The 18,093-nt window shown below is 40.6% G+C and overlaps 1 protein-coding gene across 1 annotated transcript; it reads right to left on the reverse strand.

The window, feature by feature from the left end:
* Window positions 1-476: 476 nt before the first annotated feature.
* MRPL42 (mitochondrial ribosomal protein L42) lies at window positions 477-16,202 on the reverse strand. Its single transcript, XM_067559821.1, has 6 exons — window positions 16,063-16,202; window positions 7,848-8,026; window positions 5,143-5,206; window positions 3,912-3,996; window positions 2,288-2,451; window positions 477-603 (listed from the first exon to the last, which is right to left on the reverse strand). The coding sequence occupies exons 2-6, from the start codon at window positions 7,933-7,935 to the stop codon at window positions 558-560; spliced, it is 447 nt and encodes a 148-aa protein (XP_067415922.1). The 5' UTR covers window positions 7,936-8,026; window positions 16,063-16,202; the 3' UTR covers window positions 477-557.
* Window positions 16,203-18,093: the final 1,891 nt, after the last annotated feature.

Consider the following 18,093-nt stretch of genomic DNA (forward strand, 5'->3'; position numbering starts at 1 on the left):
TGGTATCTTCAGTGACTACCCTGCCATGGCAGTCCTCCCTTCTTCCATACAACTACAATCATACAGTCATGTGTAACTAACATAACCTTACTGAATGTTAGCTTTTTAAATACCTACATTTGGGAGTTCCAGGCAATTTGTAAAAGTATGAGTAATTACATCTTGAAATAAGTTGTAACTAGAGCTAGCCAGTTTCAGCAAGAGATGACAATTTTAGACAGTTGTAATGTGGTACCTGGAGGCAATAACATTACTTGGAATCAAACAGCTGTAGGAGCCTAATTCTTTCATCTTAATCTTAAAGGTCATCTGTGTTTCACTTATTTAATTTCAGTCTTCTAGGCAGCCTGAGGCATTCAGCTCTGTTGCTGGGACTTTCCATCCTGATCTTCTGTTCCTACCCGTACAAGAATTTCAGAATCAAGTTTTAATTAAAAAAAGACAAAAAAGACTAATGATACAACACTAATACAGAATTCATCAGCAAAACTTCTGCTTTTGTGGTTTATTTCCAGTGATGGTCAATGACAAAGAGCAGAGAAAAGAAATTATTGTAATCATCTGTCTTTAGGAGGATTGAGTTTCCTACGTCTTCTGTGATATCTGGAAGAAAAAATAATTGTGTGATGATAATTTGGTAAACCGTCTTGGATTTTCCTGTCAGGATTTGTTTGTAACCAGTAGTCTACAGACTAGATATTAGTAGAGCTATAAAAAGATACACAAGAGTTACTCAACACATTTGTTCCCCGCTCACAAGGTGTTACCTACAGAAATAACCCTTCCACTGCTGCATGAACAAGTACACAATATAACCAACTTGCAAATTCATATCTGTCTGAATTTTGTACCTACTCTAGTTACAACCACTAAGATTATTAAAAGCAATTGGCAAAGCCAACGTCTGTTTTTCCAGCTTGTTTACACTGTGCACTTGACAGCATTTTGGCTATAATTCATTTCACTAGACAGTCAGTTACCCTTTTAAGCAAAGGAAAAGCTCTTTAAACATCAAGCCCTCTCACTTTCTAAAAGCATAAAAAAAGTCAGAACATCCTTTAAAAACATTATGGCCTAACCAGTATCTTTTTTAGTAGTCAATTTAACTAAGAATTCAAGCTGACAGCGTCCTTTCAACTAAAACAAACATCACATGATATCAGAAGATATCCCTGGTTTCATATACAATGAAATGAAATTTTGCTACTTATTATGGCAGAGCAGTTTTCAACTGGAACAAGTTTCTACAATCAGTGCCTCCACATCTAGTCCCATATGCTCTTTCTTGTACAATTGCAGTCACTCAGGGAAGAATTTGGCCCAGCTTTTCATTTCTTTCTCTGTTAAAATTTCAGCCACCTCGAAGTGTTATGAAGCCATATTAGAAGAACTCATGATGGAGGCTAAAACAGGGTTTGTTTTCACTGGCACAGCTGAACACAGATAGTGCTTAAAGTGGAATTAACTTGATCAGTAGTGCTTCCACCTCACAAATCTTACCTTTTAAGAGACTGCAAATATAAGAACAGGCAATGTTTCCCTATCGCCAGGCCCTCTGAAACAAAAGGCCATTCATGGCTTTTCACAGTAACTTAATACTCTAAAAGCAACTACTACTTGGAAGGATTCTAGAAAGTTATCATCAGAGAAGATACGTGTTCAAAGGAGTAGATAACACTGAGAATTTTATTTCCCAAGGGTTATAAGTCTCTGAAGAGAAAGTAATTTGACCAAAGTGGGAAAACAGAGGTCAGTGACTAAGGCCTTGTCTACACAAAGGACATTTTATCAAGCTTAATCACCTTTGCTAATATTGGTGTAGTTCCAATGTTGTTTGGAATATTGGAAGCCCTGGTGTAGACTGCCATTGGTAAGCACCATGTCATCTAACCCTGTTCAGAGCAGGTCTGATCTACAACAGAGATACCAGACAGAAACTATTGTTCTTGGACAAAGGTACTTTACATAATAGATTGATTAAATGGTGATTCTACTATTCTTGTTAATGTTTCACTATGAAACCAATCAGATGATGAAAAATAACCTCCCTTGACGTTACTATAGAATACTCTTTTTGGCGAGATTCTAAGACAGAATCTCAAGTGAAAATCCTTAAGGACTCTACCCCTACATAAATGTAAGTGTTACATAAAATATTTACTAGTCTAGATGATAACGTTACTATGTCAACCCTAATGAGTTACAGTAGGGGTGAATTTGGCCCATTATGTTTATTCCTCTTTCCCTTCAACCCCAAAAGAATAAATCCTGCTAAAAAGACACTTACTGTCCCACAGGGTACCAGCGATGTTTTGTTGTATAAAACATTTTGCTCAGCTCTTCATATGTAGGACCTTTGCTATCTTTTAGCTCCTTCAAGTCCAACCTGGATTTCAGCACTTGATCATGTGTTTCTTCCTTGTTATCTACTGGATCTGGTCGAGGTAAGGGCTACAAAATCATCAGTAATGAACACATTAGTTTAGTTTAAAGGAGACACCCAGAATTAGCCTGCTTTTTAGTCCTTCTTTGAAAGGCTATGAGCCAAATCATTGCTGCAGTTAGCGTTACCATGTACTTTTCACTCATGTATGTGCTATTGAAATTCTCTGTATTATCTGTACTCCCCCCCCCCCACATCCTTTGGATTTCAGAACAGTTATTAGGCTTTACTCTTCCCTTCTTACCTAGTCACACTCCCCACCTCTCCCTTTCAATGACATTGGGGCAACCATCTGGGGTCCCAACAGCACCACATACCTCACAGCTGTCATCGCCACATCCCTTCCATGGGTAAACCTCCCAAATCTCACACGTCCCCCAGGTTGCCACTACCACTGACCACATGCTTAGCATCACTGACTACTTTACATGTATGTTGCACCTCTCCGTCACTCCTTTTATCTGTTTTGTTTTCTTAGGCCCTGATTCTCCTTCAGTGAACTACTCACATAGGGGAAAAGATACTCATGGTATGTTTGCAAGATTGCATCCTTAGACTGTTAGCTCCTTGGAGAAGAGACCATCTCCATGTATTTGTACACCAGCTAACGCAATCAGTCCCAAGACCTTGACTGAAGCCTTGGGCAGCAGCACTATCATAAATAAGACTCTTGCCTGTGCTACTTTTGTATTTTATTTTCTAAAATACATTCTTTTCTACTTTTCTTGAATTTAACTTTTCTACAACATTACAGCCTATTAGTAAGCTTTTAGTATCTTTTAATTTTAACTGAAACATTTAACCGCCCCATGAAGTGTTCACAATCCATCACTGCAGTATTTTACTAGTGCATAAGAATTAGAAAATGAAAACAGGTCTGTAAACAAAAAGTGTATCTAGTCTGTTTTATCCTATCCAAGTTGAATAAGTGCAAGAAACAGAAAGGGCACAAATGATGGAAAGAAAATTAACTTATCAAAATCTAAGGTTTTAGAGAGAGGCTAGGCTCCCATGGACTGCCAGATTCTCGGATTTAAATCAATCCATCCTCTGCCTTTCCTACTCAGGTTGTGAATCTCTTTCCCAGAATGGTATACCCCATGCCTGCAGGGGAATCTATTTGCATCCCTTGCAGGTGAATCTCACCTGTGGAATATATAGCACAGAGAGATGAAGTGATTGGTTCAAGGCCACACAGGAGTCAGTGGCAATGTGGATGAGAACCCAGATCTGCACCCATCACCATGGTATCTTTTCCCTGCACCAACCAATAGTTTGAACTACCTCTAGATAGTAGCCAAATTCATTATAAATTTATATCGCAAGATTATTCTGGCCATGTTATCCAGTGTATTGACACATCCTAAGAGTTTTAAAAAGGGACTGCCTGAAAGAATGCTGTTGGCCAAACTAAAAATTGTCTTCATTTTCAAGTGAACAGGAAACAGTTGTGCAAATCTGTATATACCTTTGTGTGCTCATATGGAATTTCGACTGAAGGATGGTAGCAGACAATTGTCCTCCCATCTGATGTCAAGGCAAGTTCCACTTTACTATAAAAGATGAAAAAAATAAATAAATAAATAGATCAGTGTATCTCCTTATTCCTATAAAGTCCACCCCCTTCCTCAGGTGAAAGCATTCTGGAAGAGACATGACTCAGATTGGCTGATCAAGAAATTGGTGGAAAGTCGAGGGTACCGAACACACAAATCTAGAGTGCACAAGTTTTCTTTTGAACTTTAGATAGCAATCTTGAAAATTTTACTAAGTAAATTAGCAGTCTAGGAACCACTGATTTTCAGTGGGACTTAGATTCCCGAGTCACTTAAACATCTTTGAAAATTGTACCCAGCTCCAGGGTTAAAGGCATAAGATTTCCTGATAGTTTCCTCATAATTTTTTGTATCTTATTTCCAAATATTTTCAAACAACCAAAACGAGGCTTGAAAAATGTCTACAAGACACCTAGAAGCCAGAAATAAAGCACAAGAAACAATGGCAACTAGCCCTTCTCAGTAAAGTCCAGGTCAACACCCTACAGAAGAGTCCAATGCCTCCAATCCACTAGGCAAAAAAGTGAGCTGGGATTTCTACTGAGTGCTAGGCCCTATCTATCAGCTTCTACTTAGTAAGCATGATAAATGTGAAGCTCTCAACTCATTTTGCTGCAAGGGAGGTGGATTGTCTTATCTCCCCTCCACAGCCTGTTAGCTTCTATGAGTTGAGGTCTTCACTATTCTATTCTCCCTTCCCCATCCTTTTTTAGATTTTTACTCAGTGAAGAACTCCAGTGCCTCATTATGTTGCTACTCAGTTTTCCCAAGAAGCTGCAAGAAAGTGCCAGGATTTTTGTCTTAGTACTGAAAAGCAGTCACTCTCTTTAATTTTACTGGGTTTATTGATAAAGCTATGAGAATGTCAGCAGAGGCACTACAGTCCTCTGTCTATATTCAGGGAGACAACAATGCATTAATTTTCACTTGATTCACATTTGGAACGTTAGTTTCACAAATCTTATGGCTTGATACAAGGCTCTTCAGAAAATGGCTAGTCCATTCCAAAACTTGCAGAAGGAAAACTTGACATAAAGAAAACAGCAAGCCTAACAGCAGGTAGAGCAATTACTCCAATATGTATCCCTGAAGCTATGGGTCAAATGAAGTCCATAGTGGAACAAAATTGATTTGACTGTGTACCAGTTATAGTCTTCTGGAAGGACTGAATATGTAGATTTATGGCGAGCACAATGCACAGCTCCATCTGCAAAGGTAAGAAAAAGCACCCATGAGAATAAATGAAACTTTACACCTGCATTCCATTATTTGAAAAAATGATGGAGCTCAACCAGAAACACACATTCAGTTTTAGTTTAACCAATCCATTTAGAAAGCATGTGCAGTATCGTGTCAAGATTTCAATAATCCTATTATAATGCATGTTTCTAACACAGACAACGGCACAGTAATTGGATGCTCATCGCTTCTGTAAGATGTTGCAAAAAAAACCCATATCATACCAAATTGGCCAAGCACACTAACATCTTCCACCCCTAAAGAAATAAGAACATTACTATAACTAGAGGGTTGCACACTTGGTTGCTTCTGTAGGCCAAGCTGTGCATCCAATGAAACAAAGCACATACTAAGCTGCTGCCTGCTGCAAGGGTGCACGTATGTGGATTATAAGAGTGGTGATGGGAACCAGGACGGAGGCAATGATAGGGTTCATGGGGAGGTATGCACTCCCCAGCCCCTGCACTCAGAGCTGCCTTGTCCTCCATCCTCCAGTTACTCAGCCTATGCCTCCTCCTCCCTCTTCATCACCTGAGCCCAGAAATTGCCCTGGCTGGGAATCAGTTCCCACAAACACTGGGCCTGCCTTTCTCCTTCCAGTCAATATTTACAGAAATTGAGCTGATAAATCCTAGGGTATGTTATAACAGTCTTTGCCCTGCCCGCCGACTTCCAGTTCCTGCTTTTTCCATCTCCACTTCCCCCACTCCTGGTCCCTGCTTCCTCACCCACTACCACAACTCCCAACCTCTGCTACCCCGCCCTCCCCCCGATCCCTGCTCTCCCTCCCCACCCCAGTACCCTCCAGTTCCTGCTGCTTCCTCCAACCCAACTCCTTCCTGCTCCTCAAAACCAAAATGCCTTCCTCTAAAATCTTACTTTTCTTAGACACCAAGCTACGGACAATCTCCTCATGCAAGTTAAGATACTGCCTCGGATATGCAGCAGCAGGGGGCACCACAGAGATTCCTCTGCCTGCAGTACTAGGCAGTCTGATTTTCCAGTCCTGGTTTTTCAATTTTCACCAAAATCAAAGGATTCTGCCCACTGATGCCTAGAATAAGTCCCTAAATTGTTGGACTTGATTAGATGCAGTGTTCAAAAGCTATCACATTACACAAAGAGAAACAGAAACGCCAGGAAGTAACAGAGTCTTGCTCTGTCAAGCTAATAGATATATAGAATAAAATGGTCTTTGTATTTGTAGTTTGTTATCCATGACAACATCCAATTCCAAAAATGTGTTCATGTTTCATGGAATTGCAGCATCTTCACTTTTTGCTCCAAGATATATGGGGTTTTAGTTCAATAGTAATTCATGAGCTCATGCATAGCTGTTTCTGGGTTCTGGCCAGATCACAGAGTAGTAACTCATACATTTTATAGCTATCTTATGATGTGCTCTTCCACTTTTTTTTAAAAACAATTTGAGTGGTCAGTGTCTCTCCACTTCAAAGATGATTGTATCAAAAAGTATGTGTAGTAGTAATTTGATCAGAGATTTATGGGGTTTTTTTAAACTGATATTTTTCAGGGATTTATTAGGATGACATGCATATCTATGTCAGAAAATACCCACACGAACAAGATTCCCAAACTCATAACTTTTATGATCATTTTCAGATATCAGTAACAACTAGTCTGGGTACAGTTCTACTAAATATTTTACTTAAGTTCCATTAAGCGTGAATATGGTTAAATATTAACACTCCATTGCTTATGGCAGACACGACAAGCATCTTACTTCCTATATATTTCACAAGAACAGGCACAGAAACCTAAAGCTAAGTCTGGTCTACAACAGAAAGTTTTACTGGCAAAACTCTACTTTTGCTGACACTGCCTGGTGTTCATTCACACTTAAAATCTCTTCCCATGCTGAAACTGTATTACCACTACATATAAAGATCTGAATTACATTCACAGGAAACAATAAGGAGTTTTGGAAGCAGAAAACCCAGAATCAGCACAGCTGATAAAACATTTTTCTTCCAACTTTTGTTGCCAGATTTCAGAAGTGACATAGCTCATCCTTGATTTTATATCAAGATGTAGACACTGCCAAGAAAATCTATTTGTAGTATCTCTAACTCCAGATTCCCAGCTCTTTTTCTTCTACATACTGCTATCTTCAACTAACACAACCCCAAATGCCTGATTTTGCAATGTTTCGGATTGGCCATGCTGCATACTATTGCTCCTTGTCCATTTCAAGGAATTACGTTTTCTTACAGACTTTTCTCAGCAATATAACTTTCAGTTCAAGAGAAGGTAAACATAAACCTGAAAAATCAAGTTTTCAAATCTCAGATGAGTTTTCTCCTTTTAAAGTTAAAATGCTCTGTATAACTTCGTTAATGGAACTAATCTATTTTAAAGCTGGACACTGGAAATTTCAAGAGCAACCAAGTCAAAATATGACTTAGTAATACAGCACATAACTCCATAAATATTAAACTTTACCCAGGTGAAATGTAAATGTCACTTCCATGCCAGTATTACCATAAACCTTGCTCAGAACTAAGTGTCAACACAAGAGTCTTTGGGGGAAAAAAACAAAACAAAAATTTCTAAACATAGGATTATTATAAAGCAGCACTATTGCTTACTCTGTACTGAGGCCTGCCTACTGAATGCTGCTAAATGCATCCATTTAGAAAGACTGGACCATACAGCTCTTCTCAATGCTATTGCCATGCTGACAGGATACAGAAAATTGGTGCTGGAAAAGGAAGTACTCTGGAAGCAAATGGTATCCTTTTTACTTCTGAAGGAGCAGGGTTCGTCACTGTTCAGGAGACAGAAGGGTTGACAATTAGTTTATTAATAAAGGATTCAAGATCTATAAAAAAATACAACTTAGACAGCACTTAATATATTGTTCAACAAGTGCTCGATATATTTGTAATGAATTAAGAATTAGCATTCACTTACTAAATAGGTGAACATGACACCCTTTATGCAGTCAGGAAGTTACCCTTTAAAGGGGCAGCGACATTAAAAGTCTCATTTCTGTCCCCAAATGTTCCACCTACTATAGTTAAAAGTAACACCAAAAATTGATAGAACAAAAAAACTTCTATTACAGCTGTAGTGATGAAATACATTTATGTGCACCAGTCACAAGAATACTATCTTTGTTTCATTTTACCAAATCAGGCCATTTCCTTAAAACAATAATTGGTATCTCAGGTCTAATAATCCTGAAATGAAACCTTTTCTAACATTAAACCGGAAGCCTCTAATTTGGGACAATCCCAGAAAATTGGAAGATGAAATCCCTATATCACAGCACCTCCTCCAGCATTTTGCAGCAAACTCCATTGTCTTGTTTTGAAAGATCAGGTCTTTTCACTAACCAATCAGTTTTCCTATTGGCACTCTCTCTTTGAAGGGAAATTTGTACAACTCACAGTGGCTAGCTTTGCATCATTCCAGTCCTCTGCACAGAATTGTTGCTGCAGAGTTTGTTTCCTTTTTCCCAGTCTAAATTCTCACTGTAAATGTGACCCTGAAGTTCTTCTAGATCTGGCTTAGAATGTTCAATTACAACAATGTTAATCCTATCAATTGAGATTGGAAGCTAAAATTTGGGACATGTGCATAATAGACAAATAGTTAACTTTGACTTGAGTTTGTCTGGTTTCAAAGGTTGTCTGAGTAAGAAGATTGAATATTTCATATGTAATCCTAAAACAGAGTAATTGCTTCATTTTACTTAACTAATATTGTTACCAGCAGCAAAACAAGTAATGAAAAAACTCTTATCTGCCTAACCAGTTAAATGCACTCTGCACAATATTTGAGGGAATTTCCAATAATTTCATTTGGCACTGATCCTGCCAACCCTTAAACCATGTGCTTTACCCAAGGGCAGTCCTACTGAAATCAGAGATCATTGACTACAGTGGGATTCGTAAGACTTCTCAGGACTTTTCTACGCTGGAAATTACATCAGGTTAATAAACAATATATTAAAATTCTCATTGTCAACAATGGACTATTGTATTTAAAGTTGTGTCAGTTGTGGCTAAGGTAAACAGACCTATATTGGTATAACTACATCACTCCGGGGTGTGAAAAATCCACATCCCTGAGCGATGTAATTATACCAACCTACACTCTCCCCCCCCCCACACACTCAGACAGCGCTATGTTGGCAGGACAGCTTCTCCTGTCAGAGCTACCACCTCTCAGGGAGGTGGATTAACTAAACCAAGGAGATGTCACATTCTGAAGACAAAATCTGAATGTAGATACAGCATGAGCGTCCCAAGATACAGTATACGAATCGTTACAACCACCATTCTACTCCCTAAAATAACTGCCCCTGAATTAACTGAAGACATTGTTCTGGTCATTCAGTGTCCCTATTAGCGGAGAATGCATGTTTCAGTTGGGAATGCATTCGCTCCATGACACACAGGGGAAGTCATAAAAATGCGCAGTATATTTTACATTTTGTTTTAACAAGCCCAGTCTCAGTGTCCTATCCCAGAGATGTAACTACCTCCAATTGTGAGGAACATTTATTTATATTTGCTTCAAATTATCTGTTTTAATCCTGATTTTGTATATTCAGTGTGAGACTGACCCAGTTATCTACCATGGCTCTAAAAGGACAAGATTCCCCATTAAACTTCCTATAGCAAGCATTTATCAAGAGAACAGGTTCAGCTCTTCATAGAAGACGACAAATCAGTTAGATTACAATAATACCTAAAACATACTAGGAGCTTTCCAAACAGAGAGTAGTCCTTGTTCCAAAAGTGCATACACACTCTACAGCAAGTCTAAGGCACCCAGCACTTGATAGCTCAATAGCAGTGCTCAAGAAGGCTGCAGGTCACAAGGTCAGGATGGCAACGGAGAGCTTGGTTTCATTAAACACGCTGATGAAGTGTAGGGCCTGTGCAGAGCTTGGGTCAGGGCAAGCAAAAGGGTTTCACGGGCAGCTGCTGGATCCTACCCTACAAATGGAGCTGAGAGTGGCATTAGTGTGTCCTTGGGGCTCAGGCGAGCTTGTTAGACCCACTCCCTGAGCCCAGGGAAGGGGCGGCATCCCCTGCCTGCAGAGGAAGCAGCCACCGGGTATAACGTTATGAACTGCTCCCTGCACAATTTGCTGCTACTAGCACTTACTGCTAGATATTCTCTTTTTATGCCCTCTCTCTCATCTTTCCCCATCCTCTGGTCCTGGAGGCAGCAAGTTATGATAGATGCATGAACTCCTATCACAATTTGCTACCATTGTGAAATCTCTATTTTGAGTTTGGACACAAACAAAGAAAGGTATTTTTGTAATTTTGAAAAGCATTCTATAGAGTTAAACCTCTACTGTATACATGTAAAACCCTGAATGAAAGTATTGTTTTTTCTTTATTAGTCTCTTTTCATTATAGATTAAGCCATACAGTTATATAGTAGATTTAATGCACACACAACATTCAAAAACAGTAATTGGCATATTTATATGAATATCTTAAAACTCAAGCTATTAGGTAGAAAAAAAAATCTACCACTGTTCCTTATGCAGACTTCCTCCATTGTCACTGTTACACATACTAAATAAGTTTTCAACACAAAATTTGCACCTCTGTACTTTGTCTGAAATAAGATCAGTAGACAGGGCGCTCATATGTATGCCACATTTTCTCAGGCCTTTTTCTCACTGTTAAAACTGAATGCCTTGTCCTCAGTGTCTTTACCTCAGAATAGTCCACACACTTTAGTTACCCTGATGTTTAAAAAACAAACAAACAAACCAAAAACATACCTTTTTTTAAAGCAATGAGGAAAAGGCCTACAGGCTAGATGCACAAAGGAACTTCAGAGTTGTGATGCTGAGCATTGCAATGCCTAACTTTTAGGTACCTAGAAAAATCCCAGGAATACCATCGCGATTCACAAAGCTTGAGTTAGATGTCTAGCTTCCTTAACAATTAACGGGGAGAGACAGTGTCTTAGAATGCAATTCACAAAAGCCAGCAGCCAGGGAGCCACCTAATCTAGCTGCTGGGAGATGCCAACAAGAGGGCGTGTCCTAAACCCCACCACTTCAGAATTCGGCACTTATGTCCAGGGTTCAGGAAGATGCCCATTTATGGACTCAGGTGGCTTAGACACCTAAGTTGTTTCCTGTGAGAATGTGCTAGGCTGGCACCCACCTCCACACAAAATGGCCAGAGGTGGTGGTGTCACCAACCACCTTATAACTTTTAGCCAAGAGGTCAGATCACTCACCTGGGATGTAGGAGATGTCTGTTCGAAATCTTCTATCCCTCTGCCTGATGGGGGGAATCAAACCTGGGTCTCCCACATTCCAGGTGAGTGCTCTAACTTAGAAAGTGGCTCATCACCTCCTCTAGCCAGATTTTGAATGGGACCCACTCTAATAAGAAGCTTCTAAGTACACCTACCGGATCAGGTCCTGCACTTGACTTATAGGGACAAGTACCTATCTTTCTTTCTCTTCATGAATTGCTCTGTAGCTTAGGCAGGAGATAGATGTCTGGATACTTAGAGCAAGGAAGCACTGCGCATGCTCAAAGGCTGAAAGTTAGGTGCCTTGGGAACTTTTATCCTGAAAATGTAGGTTCTGAGTGAGTTTAGGCACCTACAAGATTAATTGGGAGTTTTAGCAATCACAGTAGAACCTAAAACTGGGACTTAGGCCGCTAAGTATCTCTGTGAATCTAGCCCTCAGTCTCTATAACGCGTCCATAATATAGACTGCACAGGCCTGGCTTATTCATAAGATAATCTTGTAAAACCATCAGCATCCTTTTCAGAACACATCTCAATACTGTCAGCAATCCCATCCCTTACAGCAGACATGTATATGATCTGGCATCGCTGTCAAACAAGATATATTTAAAACATTTCCCCTTGAGGCCTGATAGCTGTGCCAATCAGATGTGTAAAGAGGAAATGACATGCCAGGTGGCTTGCCTACAATGAAAGACATCCTGTACAACTTCATCAAAAACAAATGCCAAGCATGTCTAGTAACTGTCCCACCCCATTTCTGGATGTTTCTGGGCCAGGTGATCCACCCCACACTTTTCACATGTGCCAAGACATAACATCAAAATGTTAAGTGAGCTGAAAATATTTTTGTTGAAGCCTATGTTCTCACGTTTGTAGGTATCGCACTTGAGGATTCATTATTACCATCATAACGTAAGAGGTGTAAGACAATGCTGTGTGTATTAGTTAATTTTCATGGGAGTACATAATTAATAAAATATAAGATTTACATCATTTGTGGTTAGCAAGCAGGAATAGACTAAGATCAAAGAGAAATCTTTATAGTTTAAAGCACCAAACTGTGGATCAACTGGTTAATTCTAATGGGACAAAAAATGCCATCACTTTATGTGCATTGCTTATACAGGGGAGTGCCAACAACCTCTGCATGCATAGCAGGATCTACCATGACACTGTCAGGCCTTCATTGTCCTGAACAGCACAGAGTGCAAAGAAGGAGCAAGGTCACCTTAAATTAAACTTGAACCATGTACTGAAACTTTGTCAGCACACAATTGATTACTGTAAAGACTTTTTACAAAGAGCCACACACAGAAAAGTTCCATTGCTTCCCTCCTTCTCATTGGACTTTCAACAAAAAACTAAACTAAAAGTGGATTACATCAGAACAATAGAAACCTTTAGAAATGTTCAAGACAGGTCAAAGGACGGATGATTAATATATTATGTTTTGGGGAAGACTCCTGCAATCTTCCAGGTTACTCTGTCATCAAAACTAAGGGCACTTTACTTACGAACAAGAGCATCCACACAGCAATTTAAGAGGCAGTAACCTTTGTGCATTAAGTTCACACCTTTAGTGTGTCCACATAGACAAGCCCTTAGTAAGAGAAGAGAATAAAAGAATTTGAGGGAGGAAAAGCCTTTATTCCTTTATGGTAAATTCCTTTATAGTAAAATGCTTTAATTGGTTTTCCATGTCACCCATACAAATGCGGGGCTGCAGACATTCAGATACAAATGCTCCTGATGCAGTATTAACCATACAATCAGCATGAGAGTTGCCAAGACATGAACAATAATGGTGCATCTAATATATGAGTCAGTATTATAGTCTGTACTCTATGCTAAGAACATGTGTTTTTACCACAGATTAACTAACATGCGTTAGCTATCCCATGGTAAAAACCACAGTGGACACAAGGCACTTCAGTTTCACCAAAAGACAATGTGAGCTCAGCACTATGCCCCCAACCAAAATAAAGTAGTAAAAAAAAAATTTTTTTTAAACCTTTGATTTTTTTTTAGCAGTGAAAAACAGTAAACTTGTCAGAATTAAGAACATAACTGACATGTACAATGAATTAAAATTTGCTATTAGAAATATAAACCATTTAATAGAAAAATCATATGCTGAATAAGATGTTTAAGTAACAGAGTAAGGTGTGAGCTTCAGTGTTTGCAGGACAAGGGATTACATGTATAAATAAGGATTTTTAATAAATATTCAATAAGGTGGGGTGGGGGGAGGAAATCACATGTTACCGGATGACCAAAACAGCATTGAATATTATAGGATTGTACAACTATCTTAAGTATATAGATTAGGAAAGGTAATTGTAAAAGTATGAATTTAGTGCACCCAAAAGGCTCAGAAACAAAAAAAGTCAAATAAAAACCCAAATGTATTTAGTTATTTTTTTAATTTTATGACTTTCAGGTGCATAATTCACAATTTTCTTGAATTCTAGTGGTTGTCAATCTACTTTAGGGTTGCAGATCTATGTTTAGTGAAAGTTACAGTAGAAATTTGCCTTTGAGAAAGATTTCATAAGGACACTAAAGTACTTACATGACCAGTGGTATTTTCAGAAGCATATGGGTGCTTTCAACATTTAAAAATCTGACCATTAGTGAACATTTGGGAACCAAGTTCTACACACAAATAGTGACATGGAAAAGAGTGCTAGAGTGCTGGATAGTAGGGCAAAATAATAATTGACAAATGCAAATCAACACTGGCGGATCAAAGAAAACTGAAGAAATGTTTACACTAGCCCAGGAAATCATAGAAATGGAGAACTGGAAAGGATCTTGACAGTTCATCAAGTTCAACCTCACTGTACTGAGGCAGGACCAAGTAAACCTACATAGTCACTGACAGGTGTTTGTCCAACCTTTCCTTAAAAACCTCCAATGATGGGGATTCTATGGCCTCCCTTGGAAGCCTATCCCAAAATTTAAACTTCCCTTATAGTTAGGAAGTTTTTCCTAATACCTAATTTAAATCTCCCTTGCTGCATATTAAGCCCATTACTTCTTATTCTGCCTTCAGTGGACATGTAGAACAATTGATCACTACCCTCTTTAAAACAGGCCTTAGCATAGTTGAAGACTTATCAGGTTCCTCTCAGACTACATCTACAGTATCCATAACTTACATTACTCAGGGGTACGAAAAAGCAACCCCTCAAGCAACATAAGTGACTCTGACATAAGCACTTGTATGCACAGTGCTGTGTCTGCGGGAGAGCTTCTCACTGACATGGTGTCTGCGTCTCACAGAGGTGGCTTTATAATGCTGACGGGAGAGCTCTCTCCCATCCGCATAGAGGATCTGCACCAGCTGCACTGCTGCATGAATAGACGTGGCCTCAATCTTTTTTCTCTCAAGACTAAACATCACAGTTTTTTTTTTTAACCTTTTCTCATTGGCCAAGTTTTCAAAACCTTTTATCATTTTTGTTGCTCTCCTCTGGACTCGCTCCAATTTATCCACATCTTTCCCAAAATGTGGCACCCAGAACTGGACACAATACTCCACCTGGTGCCTCACCAGGACTGAGCAGAGCAGGACAATTACCTCTGGTGTCTTACAATGACTAGTTCCAGACCCAGAACTGATTAATGTGGTACCCCACTAGATACGCTCTCCTAGTTTGACAACCAACCATTTACAGCAAATGAGTATCATCTTTCAATGAACTACTTATTTAGACAATTCAAATTTTGCTAGTTTGCTTACACAATTATTATGTGGAACTGTCAAAAGCCTTAATACAATCAAAATATCACATCTACTGCTTCACCTTTTCCAGCAGGCCAGTCGCCTTGACAAAGATGGCAAGTAGGTTGGTTGGCATGATTTGCTCTGCACAAATCCATGCTGGCTACTCCTTATAACCCTATTATCCTCTAGGTGCGTCTTACACGCTGAGTGTTTAATAGTTTACTGGTGCCAAGTGAAGCCCTAGGATCCACAGCAGAACGGCCCCAAGATAACCCCAGAGAACAGACCCTGCTTATGACAAACGCATTTAGAGCAGAAAGTCACAAAATGCAGTTGTTTGACCCTCCGGGGTTCCCACCCAGTCCACCCCACCCAGAACCTGCTCCTTCCGCCTAGGCCCTTCCAACCCCGAGACCAGCAGGATGCGAGTGGACCACGCTGGAATCCCAGCGACTGGGAGGGCGGAGTAAAGAGGGCGGGCGGGCGGCGACTGCAAACGTTAGTGCGCATGCTCAGCGGGCGGGCGTACACATTTGGACCGTAAAGTCCAACAGCAATTGGCTGGCGCGTGCACGCGCGCGCACACGTTACGTTGCGGTTACGGGTAATAAGGCTCGAGCCGCCGCTCACTCACACACTGTTCAGTCTCCCACCGCAGCCCCTCCCCTGCTCCCCATCCTTCTGCCCTCCCGGCGAGCCCGGCCCCCCCCACTCCGAGCGCGCCAGTCACCGACACGCCTGGAGCGAGACGCAAAGGGCAGAGCCGGGCTGAGCTCGGCCGGTTGGGATCCTACACCCCGGTGGGGGGTGGGAACGGCCGTTACCTGGCCCAGGCCGGAAAGCCGCGCCGCCATCTTGTTCTACGGGAGAGACAGGTGGTCTGGTCCTCTTAATCGGTCCGTCCGTGGGCGACTCCGTAATAGCTTCGCGCCGGGCCGGAAGCAGCGGGTTAGCTATTTCCTGTGACGTAGCCCACCCTCAAAGCATGCTGGGAAATGTAGTCCGGCCACGTGTACTAGCAGGACGCAGACATCGAGCGTGAGCGTCCAGACCTGTCCCCTCCCCCAGCCAGGCGTTCGATTTGGTATTTGAGTGCCCATTCAGGACAAAGTCAGTGTGTCTTTACAGTCCCAGTAAGAGTGATACAACTACACAAATAAAGCGGACAGATCCATGTGACACATGACTGGCGTGCCCCTTTGTTTTTGGGTTACACTGAAAATGAACCTTTTTGACAAATACAGAAGTCTTTTTTTTTAAATTGTGGACTGAACTAAACATTTTGACCTGAAACATTTCATTTCACTTTCAAGCATTTTTTATATTTTTAAATGCTTCAAAATAAAATTAAAGGAAATTTAAAGTTTTTCTTCAACTCAAACAAACAATTTAGCAAAACTGACACATTCGCAAAACGTTTTATCACCACTGCAATTGCATTTTTTGCCAAAAAAGTTTCAGACAAAACATTTTTGTCCAGCCTGTTATGGACTCGTGCCAGCAATGTGCACATCAGACACAGGTCTATCTATTCTTCAACACATACTACTACCCTAAGACTGCCCAGTGCTTGGAGGAGATCAGCTCATAGTGCAGATCACACTGCACGCTCCTTTTTGCAGCATGTAGAGTATGTACCTGCATCACTCTCTAGCACAGGTAGATGATGAGGCATGGTTTAGGCAGTAGGATAAAGACATATCTGAAGGGTGTGGGTATGTGGGTGTCTTTAGCAATGTAGTATCCTGCTCCTGGAGCCCTTCCTTGCTGCAGGGAAAGACACTAGCAGTAGGGAAAGGCTCTGCTAGCTCCTTGCTGCTGGAGCACTTCCCGTGCCTCAGGGAAATACTTCAGCAATGGGGAAAAGATTACCCCATGCCAGAACCTTTCCTTGCTGCAATAAAAGGCTCTAGCAGCATGGAGCAGCTGAAGCCTTTCTTTGCAGCGTCACCCCTACCAAAGCCATTCACTGTGGCATGTAGCTGCATACCATGGTATGAACGCAGGCTGCTTTCTCTGTGACATGTAGCTACAAGCACACTACATGCTGCTACCAGCGGTGTGTAAGGTAGACATAACCATAGATGAACAGCTGGTTGAAGCTGAACCCAAGCAAGAGAGAGGTTATGCTGGTGAGCAGAAGAAAGCACTTTGCAGAATTTGCATCTATGGTGCAGTCTCGGTTGGTTTAAGGTGCATGGGATTTTTGTTATGGACTGTTTGGACTACAGCAAGGCAATACACCTTGACATGAAGCCATCAGTGTTTAAGAAACCCCAGCCAGTTCAAAATGCAGTAGCATGTGCTGCAAGCACATCAGACCTGTCTTCTGTTCTCTATACCAGCTTCCTGTAGAATATCAAGTCAAGACGTCAGTCTTATCCTCCAAATGCTCGATGGGGTGGGCCTAGGATATCTAAAAGATCACCTAAAGCTCTGGAATTAAGATTGTGGTTGACAATTCTGTTCCTCAGGCACAGTGAAGCCTTCTACAATAAGGGCAAAGCATTCTTGGGACCAAGACTGTGGAGCAAACTCTCCTGAGAATTAAGGACCATCACAAACCTCACCACCTTCCAGTCTAAGGTTTACTTCTTCAACCTGTCATCTCTAATTTAAAACACAGAGCAGTGTGTAAGTTAAAAAAAAAACCCAAAAAACCAAAAAAATGTTAAAACCTTCCAAAACAAAACACTATACAGCACATGCAATTCTTTCCCTAGGGTGAGCATGAGAAAAAAACCAAATCACTCAACAGATGTCAGTCAAGTTGACTAATACAATGGTGATAAGGGCAGTATAAGAACCTATATAAAAAGAACAAAATGTTATTTGTACCAATGGATTTGCTTTTA

This window comes from Emydura macquarii, unplaced genomic scaffold, assembly GCF_026122565.2.
Source record: "Emydura macquarii macquarii isolate MOO-44397 ecotype Brisbane River unplaced genomic scaffold, CSIRO-AGI_Emac_v2 contig_2205, whole genome shotgun sequence".
NCBI lineage: Eukaryota > Metazoa > Chordata > Testudines > Chelidae > Emydura > Emydura macquarii.

Bases quoted from the DNA above. Each gene is read 5' to 3' on its own strand.
- MRPL42 (XM_067559821.1), bottom strand. From the start codon at position 7,935: ATGGCAATAGCATTGAGAAGAGCTGTATGGTCCAGTCTTTCTAAATGG. The intron at 5,207-7,847 runs GTAAGCAATAGT...TTACCTTTGCAG, and splicing joins TAGGCAGGCCTCAGTACAGA to ATGGAGCTGTGCATTGTGCT. The intron at 3,997-5,142 runs GTACACAGTCAA...CATCTTTTATAG, and splicing joins CTTCCAGAAGACTATAACTG to TAAAGTGGAACTTGCCTTGA.